We start from the raw sequence: 12314 nt of genomic DNA on the forward strand, positions 1-12314 counted from the left end.
TATTTATATCATAGTAATCTGCTAGTGTTTGCTTGGCTTGGCTTTTCAGAGTTAATTATTGTGATCTCTCGATTGCACCAGATAAATACTGGGAAATCTCTATAGACTGATGGCATTTCATGACGTTCAGCTTTATAATCCTAAAACATGAGCAAAATCGCCTTTTTTGTCATCACTTTAGATAATATGTTTAGATAATCATTCAAATACTATCTCTAAAGTGACGTTGGTGAAGTAGCAACCGTTTCTGCTGTTTTAACATCAGCTGCAGATGTGAATGAATGGCTGAAGAAAGTAGATACTCATACAAAAAGATTTTTAGACTTTCTGTGTTTGATTTTCTTTTTTATATACATGATTATGCCATGCAACTTTTATATGAATGCAATATCACAGTCGTAGCAGTGCAATATGGCTGTATATCATCACTGGTGAGACACTAAGGCACTCGGCTTGTGGCCTCAAGCTAACAAACTGCTACTCATGTGATATTGCTCATACATAGTTTTGTATATATGTATATTGAATATAGGTGTATGTCTATAAAACTCCTTAACCTAATTTTTCTTCTCTGTTTGAAAGCAAATCCTTTCTAAGCCAATAAACAGTGGAAGGGTTTTCAGTCCAATGACCCTGTAAGTAAATGCATTTAAAGCATCAGTGTGAAATAGCTCTTATGTAAAGGAAAGCAGGCCAATCACGTCAAAGATGACAGTGAGAACAGTGTGTGTTAGGCTTTAAACTGTGAGCTCTGTCATATTCTGCCTTGTTTTTTTTTTTGTTTTTTTTTCTGAAGAGTGTGAGCCCTCACAAATTGCTTGTGTGAAATGCAGTCTGAACATAATGTCAAAACATCCCCCCCTCCCCGCTGTATGGCCAGATAATAAGCAAACTAGCTTTCGTATCTGAATAAAACAAACCAGCCTCTTACTAATAGTATTTGTGCACAGAAACATTTCTGTACATTCACATTTATACACACATTTAGTAAAGTTTGTTTAGTAAAGTTTGTTGTTTTAGTATTCTGAAAGGATCTGCGTACTTAGGAATATTAGAAATATTGGTAAAGGTCAGTGTGGGTGGTTGTGTTTTATTGAGAGCCATCTCCAATGTGATGCTATTGGCCATGCTATGGCGATGCTATTGCACTTAAAATTTTCACTTGTCTATTGATATTCCAATTGTCAGTAAATATGATAATTGGTATGGGTCAGACGTTCATTCATTCATTTTTTTAGCTTAGTCCCTTTTTCTAATCTTGGGTCGCCACAGTGGAATGAACCGCCAACTTAATCAGCATATGTTTTACGCAGCTGATGCCCTTCCAGCTGCAACCTATCACTGGGAAATGGGTAAGATGTATTAAACCTTATTTATTTACTTTGATTTTGTGTGCTCAGAACATGTATTTAATATATGGGATATACTTTTGATGCAGATATAAAATTATCGTTCTCAATATTGCAATGGTTGTAGTATATCTTTTAAAGGGCACTTATGATGAAAATTATCTTTTGTAAGCTGTTTGGACAGAACTGTGTGTATGTATAGTGTGTTCACAGTCATATTGAAGTGATATGAACACAAGAAATCTTTTTTTTAACATTAAAATAGGGCCCAAATTCCAGTGACTTTGAGGCCCACCATAATGTGAGGCAAGAGTGAGGCATTCCACGCCCAACTAATTGATTGACAGGCGCCAGGTTTCTATAATAGCATGTACGTATACACATGTCCACAGAACAACTGAGATTAACTCTGTGATATTTATATAAGCATGTAAAATCGCTATCTTATAACCAATGATATAACCATCACGGCTGCATGGTGTCAGTAAATGCGCATATGTATGTTTGTGTGTACTGCAAACGGCATGCGTGTGTGTGACTCATCGTTTCCACCACAATTACATCAAATAAACTTACTTGGTATTTTTGACAAATGAGCTGTATTGCAGCTTCATCCAAGTCTGTCTTTATCACTGACTGCTGTTTATCTACTGTAACGCATGAGAAGCAGACACTAACGTAAGAACAGTGGACGGGGAGAAGCAGCTAATTTGCATTTAAAGCCACTAGCCACAAAAACAGCTACACTGTATTCAGACACCAAAATTGGCTGATTCTGGAGGCTATAATAAAATATCTGATGGGTATTTTGAGCTGAAACTTTACAGACAAATTCTGGAAACACCAAAGACTTATCTTACGTCTTGTAAAAGGGGTGAAATAGGTGCCCTTTAAAAGTCTTTAAAAGCAGTGACTTGCTATTTTCTTGAAATAGCTAAATCTGAGATATTTTCATTAACCACACCATTAATTTGCATCTTCATAACCAAAATGCAGATAGGGCTGGGAATTTAATTATCTTCCCTGCGCGCATTAGCTCTTTCAAACCCTTTAAATAAATCAGTTCAAAACTAAAAAAACTGAAAATTGTCATAACACAAGTGAAATTGCTCTCAATAAACTATAAATCATTACACCATCTCCTTTTAATGCAAATGAATAATGATGATTAAGTATGATCAACTAAATTTTTACTGAGTTGTTATTCCTGCAGTCAATGTAGATTACTTCTAAATGCACAATCAAAAAAAAAGTGTTTTGAAAAAGAACTGTAGAATTTATGTTTTTTAAATAACTTAATTTATTTGATATATCATACACCTGGCACAATAAGGCGCAAGACATGTTTGGCACGATTTGTTGCTATTTTCAGACCAGCGCAACCCTAATTTATATGTTTTGTGCCACGTTGTTAATATAGCAAATGCACTTTGTGGTTCCATGGGTGTGCTGGTCTAAAAAGGGGGTGTGTTAAGGCGCATTGTTGGCACATTGCTATTTTGATGAACTGAAATAGACCACGCCATTAACCAACTAAAAGCTGGTCTAAAGTCCAGTGCAGACCACTTTAGTTATGCAGCTTTGCCGGTCCAAACACTTACACATTGCTTATTACTAGGGGTGTCAAAGTTGTTTCTTCGGTGCACCGCGATGCAGATGAGGACAATTCAATATCGGTTCAGTAATTATCATAACCGGTTATCAGGTACTGTACACACCCCTACTTAATACATACAGGATGTACAGCAATACACAAATATCTTTACATATAGGAAAAAGAAATAGGGTTTAAAATGTTACAAAAATTATTATTTTCTACATAAATAATAAAACCATTACCTCTATGTCTTATCTCAGTTTTTTTTTTCATATTATTTATGAAAATTTGCATTTGTATTTAAAGTATTATTTATTACAAGCATATTTATATTTGTTTTAATAAAAGCAAGGTTAGATTTGTCCACCTGTCGGGTGTTGGAGACTTATGCATCACTATATGTGGCATAAGAATAGGATGTTTGTTTGGTTATTTATTATTCGTGGCTGGAAATTAGTCATAGGTCGTTCATAGGCAAGCCAATCATATGCGTTTAGAGCCAGAAAGAGAATTGATCCGTTCATCTCTCAAGTCCTCTATCGGGTTTGAGTCATTTTTCTTTCTTACTTGACTTGACACTAAAGCAGAATTGGATGTAGAAATAAGTAAATGGTTCTAAATCTTCTTTAAAGACGGGTGCATCATAATAACTAATTATTGTAATACTATTATTACTGATAATATTATTATTTTATTATTATCCTGTGCATTTCTGATCTTAAACTGTAGCTCCATGGAGAACCTCAGTTAGTATTATTTATGCAAAACTGCATTTTTGTTGCATTATGGATCATATTTTAGACTTTTCAAAAAATCATCAAACAATGTGTACCTAACAAGCATTTTCTTAGAAATATAAAAGGTCTGTCCTATTGTCACTAAGTTGTTGTTACTTTTTTACTGCTGGATATGTGGTTTTATTTTTTTGTTATTTTACAAATAAATGGAACCATGCTTTAAAACATATTGTTTCTCTATTTACTGCTTTGTTATAAGAGAACTAATTTTCTAAAATGTGTATAAAAAAAGGTTGCATTAGCATTTATTCATTTAGCAGAAGATTTTATCCTGCGACCAACAAGTAATGACAAAAGAAGAGCTTCAAATCATCAAAAAGAAGAAACAGAGCTTGTGTTTTTGAATGCTAACAAACCTTAAGCCAAGTCAAACAAGTAAAGCCACACAGTGTTGTTTTAAAGATTATTTAATTCTAATTATTTTTAAAAAAATGTTAATATTCTAAAGTCGATTTGTTAAGCTCATTAGGCTCTGTGTCGTTTGTATTTTTTATTTTAAAAAAAAATTCATTTAAACTGCTGTTTCATAAAAAAATCTAATGGGAATATTTGCCCTATTTGATATAAAGCTTTTATGGCACAAACGTGGTATTTAATTTAAAGCTTACTTGTTTTCATTTGTTAAAAAGAATGGCTTGATGTGCACTATTTTGTTTTTCTTTTGATTGTTTTTATAAATGTGATTTTAAAGTAATCTGTTTTGTTATAAAGCTTTTCTGGTAAAAAAATAAAATAAAATAAAAATTATAATAATAAAACAATAAGCAACAATTAAACAGTGTTTAAGTTTCTAATGCCTGCAGCATCATATGTTATAAAACGCTTCACAAAGACATTTTGATTTATTAAACAACTCATCTCTAATGCTTTCTTTCACATTATGTGACAAAAGAACAAATTACTCGAACAAACTACTATAAGTGATTCATTCATTCCTCATGTGCACGTTGTGTAGTGCGAGAAAAGATCAGTTCATTTTTCGAGTCCTCTATCGGGTCTGAATCGTTCGTTCACCACGGGCCAATCATATGCGTTTAGAGCCGGAAAGAGAATTGATCCGTTCATCTCTTGAATCCTCTATCGGGTCTGAGTCCTTCGTTCACCACGGGCCAATATGCGTTCAGATCCGGAAAGAGAATTGATCCGTTCATCTCTCGAGTCCTTGGGTTTGAGTCATTCTGTCACGTGATAAACGAACGACTCAAGAACCAGAAGACTCAAAAGGTGAACTAATCATCATGGCTCCTATCAGCTCAGACTGTGTACATTAGTTAAGATTATATGTGATTGTTAGTGTAATGTGAACGAACCACTGACATTTGAAGACATGAAGAGGTGAGCTGAGCAAAGAGACAAAAATACCTTCATAGACAAAAGAGCAGGTAAACATTAAATTATTATTTTCTCCTTCCTATAGTATTCTATTTATGACTTATTTGTAGTGAGATCAACCTTTTGTTCTTGTTGTAGATGTGTTTGGAAGCAATTCGTAACATTTTAATAATATTTTGGCAAATTGAACCAAATGAACGAAATTACTCGAAAAAAAGATTTGTTCATCTCGATGAACGAGACTCAAAGATCCGAGTCAGTGAAATGATCCGAACCTCCCATCACTACTGGAAATAAGAACTGAATTTAGAAAAAGTTTTGAAACAAATCTAGGAACTTAACAAACAAAATTAATTATGTAGGCTAATGGATGTCTTCAGTGGAGTGCGTACAACACTGTGTCCTTATCCACTAAAGTAAAGGAGTAAAGTAAAGAGTAAAAGTAAAGTAAAGAGAAAGAGGGCGAATGGAGGAGGCTCGCTCTGAATCCTCGCTGCAGATTGTTTGTTTAACTGTTTCCTTACTAGTGAAACAATTCAGTTCAGTTTTTCCTCTTACAAAGTCTGTCATGTAAATAGCAAATGTGTCATGGCGTGACGCAACTGACTCCTAAAGGGAATGGGAGATGAGACTCTGATTGATTTAATGTATATTATGCTCAAAACACACACATAACTCATTAGAGACCCATAATTTTCCAACCTTTAAAATAGCAAAAGTGGACTCGGACATGCCCTTAATGCTTTTCCACAATGCGCCTTAGACTTTACGCCTAGATTATTAAAATAGAGCCTATATTATTTAATATGTGTATGCATATACATTAGATTACTGAGTACAAAAGACAAAAATGGAAGTAATTTAACAAAATAACCGATTGTAAGGTTCTATCTGCGTTCTGAATAATTTTGAGATATTGAGCTTTAAAGTTTTTGCATTTTCTACGAAACAGTATGTGTGTAACATTTGTTTTTTAATAAAAGTCTTAAAATGTAAACAGCTTATATAAATTATTATATAAATCATCCCATAATGTAAATAAGTTGTCATTTAATAAGAATATGTCAATCACTTTTTTGTCAAAGGTTTTGACAAAAATGTCAAATAGAACCTTATAATTCTAAGGTGACGTTATGATCACGATCCAAAAATGAGTACACCTAAAATTTGTTAGTCTTTTTGTTTTTTGTCAAATAAATCATTTGAATTAAAATATAGTGTTCTATTATTAAATTAAGTGGGCAAAATCTTATTTGAATGAATATACATTTTTATGAAAAAAAAAAAGTATAATCTTTAAAAAAAAAAAAAAATTTTATCTAAAAATTGATAAAAATGTTGAATTTCAACAGGAGGTATACTAATTTATGCTGTGTACTGTATGTCTACATATAAAATATAATTATGCAATAAACAATTGTGTTTTACTTTACTGCTACCATTTTGTAGCACACTGCTAGTATGTTTCTAGCTTGATTTACCACACTGCCAGTACATTTTAAAACATTGGGTGCGTCTCAATCAGCTCAATGGCTCCAGAGTTCATGAATTAGTATGTCATGTGCACAAATTGGGGCGCTGCTAAAAACAGTATAGTCCTTAGTTCACTATTACGACACTGATGGTGACATTAAAATGTTGTATTTGTACAAAGCAAAAACTGGAATTAATGAACATTACAGCTAACATAACAGCTGATTTGATATTTTAGTACAGAAGCATCTGCTTTACCTCAACGCCGCTCTCGTAGGCCGAGCCGTCCAGCAGCAGGACTTTCACAGGCACCGTCTTTGGTCTTTTGGATTTCTGTGGTGATCTGGACATCCTACTGGGTGTTTTCTCAGACGAATCATCCGTGTCTCGGTGCTCATCTGACATCTTTGAATCGTGATCCTGAGTGTGTGATGAAAAAAAAAAAAACAGATTTTTTGAAAAGTTTCATGTATATACTACAAACTGAAATCTGAAGTCTGAAATCTTGTTTTCAAAGAAAATACAGTGAAGGATAAGTCATGAGTGACTTTTTAGTCAAAGGCAGTATTAAATTTAAGCATGATGTTTTATGAATTTTAAATCTTCGGCTTACCGTAAAACCTCCGTCTGCTGGGTTCTTGGTGGCTGAATTTCTCTCTGACATAGCAATCACTTGCAGTCCTAAAGTGATGATAAAAAAAAGACTAAGCTTTCAGTCAACCATGCTGTTTTAAGAATATACTTTTTCATTATTCAGCCAGGTATAATACAAATATTGCAATGAAAATAATGTATATTTAAATGTCAGTCAGTCAGGGTATAAAATGAATACCTTGACATGCAAACTGAAATTTAGCGGAAACATTTTATTACACCAAAGAATCTTTATGCGCATGCATTAATATAAATTATAAAAATTATATATAATATAAAAAATACATCTAAATGCAATTGTAATGATTATATATAAAAAATTTTGTTATAATATGACTATATTAAACATTTATATATTACGGTTATATTTAACTGTCAAGTATTTTAAAGTTGTTATTGTGTCACATTATTATTATTATTATAGTTGTTGTTGTTGTTAATAATAATAAATCAAATGATACAAGTTTAATAAATCAACAAAGCATGTCAAAGTACATACAGATACTGATATACCTACAATTTTAAACAATAATAAATTAAATAATAACAATAACCATGAAAAATAAAATAAAAAAACACTATTATTATTATTATTCATACATTTTCTTTTCGACTTAGTCTCTTTTCTAATCCGGGGTCGCCACAGCGGAATGAACCGCCAACTTATCCAGCACATGTTTTTACACAACGGATGCCCTTCCAGCTGCAACCCATCACTGGAAAACACCCGCACATTCCCATTCACACACATACACTATGGACAATTTTAGCTTACCTAATTCACCTGTAACACATGTCTTTGGACTGTGGGGGAAACCAGAGTATCCTGAGAAAACCCACGCAAAGAGGTGAGAACATGCAAACTTCAAACAGAAATGCCAACGGATCCAGCTGAGGCTCGAACCAGGGACCTTCTTGCTGTGAGGCGACAACACTACCTACTGCGCCACCATGTCGCCATATTATTATTATTATTATTATTGTGGTTGTTGTTATTTAATTTATTATTATTTATTATTAATAATAATAAATCAAATAACTAAAATTTAATAAACCAATAAAGCATGTCATAAAGTAAATACAAACACTCATTCATTTATTCATTTTCTTGTCTGCTTAGTCCCTTTATTAATCCGGGGTCGCCACAGTGGAATGAACCAACAACTTATCCAACAAGTTTTTACGCAGCGGATGCCCTTCCAGCCGCAACCCATCTCTGGGAAAAAATACAAATACTATTATACATAAATTTTTTTATATTATTATTATTTAATATTATTATTTAATATTATTATTATTAATATAATAATATTATTATTAATAACATTCATTCATTTTGTTTTCAGATAGTCACTTTATAATGATAACAATAATTAAAATTAATAAATTAAATAATAATAACGGGGCAGCACAGTGGTACAGAGGGTAGCGCTCTCGGCTCACAGCAAGAAGGTTGCTGGTTCAAGCCTCAGCTGGGTCAGTTGGCATTTCTTTGTGGAGTTTGCATGCTCTTCTCGTGTTTGTGTGGGTTTCCTCTGGGTGCTCCGATTCTTTAGGTAAATTGGGTAGGCTAAATTGTCCTTAGTGTATGTGTGTGAATGGAAGTGTATGGGTGTTTCCCAGTGATGGGTTACAGCTGAAAGGGTATCTGCTGCGTAAAACATGTGCTGGATAAGCTGGCAGTTCATTCTGCTGTGATGACCGTAGATTAATAAAGGGACTAAGCCGAAAAGAAAATAAATGAATGAATAATCATAATTATTTAATGTTTATGTTGTTACAATGAAAATCCCTAAATAAATGAATATCACTATTAATATAAAAATAATCAAAAACTTTATTATTATTCTTATTATTACTATCCATTTATCAAATTTAGCAAATCAATAAAAAATCCTAAATAAAATTGCATATCACCATAATCCTCTGAAACAGTAAAATATTGAATAATCATTATATATTCATTTATTTATTTTTAACTTGACATCCCAGCGGTACAAATACAAAACTAATATTTTTGGCTGTTGTTGTTTTTGTTGTAGTTTTTTATTTGCCTTTAAAAGACAGACCAAATTCTCTTTTGAAAAGCTTTTGTTGACAAACAATTTATAAACAGATTTAAATTCTCACTACAGATGTGAACAGTTTGGCACATGTTGCACTTTCAAAAGCACTCAAACACTTGTAGAGATGAAGCTCGTGACAATCATTTACTGTAAGCAAGCTGCTAGCATGTAAAAGAACACACAGTGCTTCGTGTTACATTACATCTTTCAATAATTAAAACACCTTGATAAACAGAACAATAAACAGAACCATGTGAGTTTACAAAAGCTTTAATGAGTCATTTTCATATCTGAATTTCCAGGTGAACCACACTTTAAAGGCTCTATTTTGACGGTCTATGCGCAGAGCGCAAAACGCAGGGCACAAACGATTTCATGGCATGTCAGAACGCATTTTTGCTAATTTAAGGATGGGAAAATTCACTTTGCGCCATGGCGCATGGTCTAAAAGGGTTGTTTATTTTCCTAATGAGTTATAGGTGTGTTTTGAGAATAAACCAATTAGAGCCTCATCTCCCATTCCCTTTAAGAGCCAGCTGCGTCGCGCTATATGCACATTTTGACGTAAAGTAAGTTCACTTTCGCTTTTGCTCTCGTGGATAGGGAAACCTTTACGCACAGACATCAATTAGCCTATAAATAATTAATTTTGTTTGTTAAGCGCAAAGATTTGTTTAAAAACTATTTCTAAATTCAGTTCTAATTTCTAGCAAATGAATAAATGAACAATAATATATATATATATATATATATATATATATATATATATATATATATATATATATATATATATATATATATATCCTTAAGATATTATATATTTTTCATATGTAAAGATATTTGCGTATTGCTCTGCATCTTGTTTGTAGTGTGTAAGCCAGGCGCACTTTGCGCCAGACAATAGACCGACTTTGTTCTGGTCTAAAGATCAGACTATTTACAGTTTCTCAAAATAGCAACGCACCAAAACACGCCTGCTTTTTTAGACCAGAACGCCTATGGGCACACATTTGAATGCAAATGCATTTGCTATTTAAACAGCATGGCACAACACCTCAAAATGACCCTTGCGCCGAGCTAAAAGTAGCAGTAGAGTATTGCGCCGCGCCTTGCGCCACATTGTGCCAGGTGTAAGATAGGGCCCTAATACACTGAAGCAGATCAAGAACAAACTAACACACCCTCTAGTTTTCAAAAAAGTGGATGTTGCACACGATAAAGATTATCAGAGGAAATGCATTATGAAGTACGAAATAGCCGTCTCTTCTGCTGATTATACTCAGTAAGCTATAATTTTAATAATCAACAAGTATAAAGTACAATAAATTTATACAATATCATAAATAAAGGGAAGCATGCGGTTACATAAATTAATACATGGCTGATTTATACTTGGGCTGCACAATGGCTCAGTGGGTAGCAAGTTCGCCTAAAAGCAAGAAAGTTATTGGTTCGAGCCTTGGCTGGGTCAGTTGGCATTTCTGTGTGAAGTTTGCATGTTCTCCCCGTGTGCGGTTCTTCCAGGTGCTCTGGTTTCCCCTACAAGTCCAAAAAGCATGTGGTATAGGTGAATTGGATAGGCTAAATTGTCCGTATGTATGTATGTGTGTGAATGAGTGTATGGATGTGTATGGATGTTTCCCAGTGATGGGTTGCAGCTGGAAGGACATCCGCTGCATAAAAACATATGCTGGATAAGTTGGCAGTTTATTCCGCTGCGGCAACCCCAGATAAATAAAGGGACAAAGCCTAAAAGAAAATGAACGAACATTTTATACGCAGTCACATAGCCCTCACCATGGCTGACACTGACACTAACGCGCACCTCTAAAAAATTAACTGTAATGAGTGTGGGTGCTGCTGAGAGCCATGAGCCAGATGGAGCGAGTGTTTAAAAGTGTCGAGTCCCATAAAGGCGGTCCAGATGATTAAAGTTGTTGCACGTCCGCCGGATCCCAACTCAAGTTTTAGCTACTTGTACATTAAGACAGTGTTCAGAAAAAACAAAACACCCGCAAAGAAATTAGAAACAAAGCAACATAAAAACCTTGCTGCCAGCTAGCATTTCTGAAATGTTACTGAAGAGCAACACAAACAGTGCGCAGAAGTATAAATGCATGGCTACATGCAATGTAGGCGCCGTGGGTCACGCTGATCACTCAACACAGAAGTATAAATCAGCCTTAAACTTATCTTTGCGCTCAGCCAAAACACGTTACCTAAGAACAAGTTGGCTATTAGATTCAAAAGACAGACTCGTTAGATATAGGTCTACACAAGACAAACTATCGATCATGTCTAACAACTACACAGCAGATTCGGGATGGACTGGCCGACGTTCGGCTGCTCTCAGCCAGGCAAATGTGCTCAGAGCTCTCGCTGACTGCCTGAAGCTCAGACGTGAGAATAGGCTGAAGCAACTTTCGGCGCATGCCAGAGTGTGTGTATGGTCACATGATGTGCATATTCAGTGGAGTAGTGTGAACAGAGAGCTTTTTAGATACGCTACATCAGTGGTGCCCAAACTCGGTCCTGGAGGGGCGGTGTCCTGCAGAGTTTAGCTCCAATTTGCCTCAACACACCTGCCTGGAAGTTTCTGGTATACCTAGATAGAGCTTGATTAGCTCGTTCAGTTGTGTTTAATTGTGGTTGTAGCTAAAATATGCAGGACACTGGCCCTCCAGGACCGAGGCTGGTCACCCCTGCACTAGATGAAACGCTATTGTGGACTTGGATCGTTTTCGTTCTAAAACGCATTAGTGGTAACGGGGCTTGAAAATGTGATGATTGACTTAGATTGAGTACATTTCCATCATTTGCCAATCAGCGGGTGTTCACACACAAGCACATGCACAGTCAGTCAGACACACCAACCACAGAACAATGGCAAATCAAACAAGTTCAAAGCTAGTTTTGGCAAACTGAAAATATAAGAACGTTCGAGGTTACTAAAGTAACCCTTCGTTCCCCGAGGAGGGGAACGGAAGCACTATAAGTGGATTTGATTGTAAAATCCACGTATTGGGAGGTTCGGTTCAGAAGCTAC

The 12314-nt window shown here is 34.8% G+C and overlaps 1 protein-coding gene across 35 annotated transcripts in view; it reads right to left on the reverse strand.

Moving 5' to 3' along the window:
* si:dkey-178k16.1 overlaps positions 1 to 12314 on the reverse strand; it is a 151186-nt gene that overhangs the window by 49925 nt on the left and 88947 nt on the right. For all 35 annotated transcript variants that reach the window (XR_012399019.1, XR_012399015.1, XR_012399016.1 and 32 more), the window contains exons 2-3: positions 7162 to 7229; positions 6807 to 6968 (exon numbers count right to left, since the gene is read on the reverse strand). Coding sequence is in view for 31 of the 35 variants with exons in the window: in XM_073939885.1 (XP_073795986.1) it covers positions 6807 to 6968; positions 7162 to 7212 (213 nt within the window). In the remaining 4 variants the exon portion in view is untranslated. The remainder of the gene's footprint in view (positions 1 to 6806; positions 6969 to 7161; positions 7230 to 12314) is intronic.

The sequence above is a fragment of the Danio rerio genome, chromosome 23, assembly GCF_049306965.1.
Source record: "Danio rerio strain Tuebingen ecotype United States chromosome 23, GRCz12tu, whole genome shotgun sequence".
Lineage (NCBI taxonomy): Eukaryota > Metazoa > Chordata > Actinopteri > Cypriniformes > Danionidae > Danio > Danio rerio.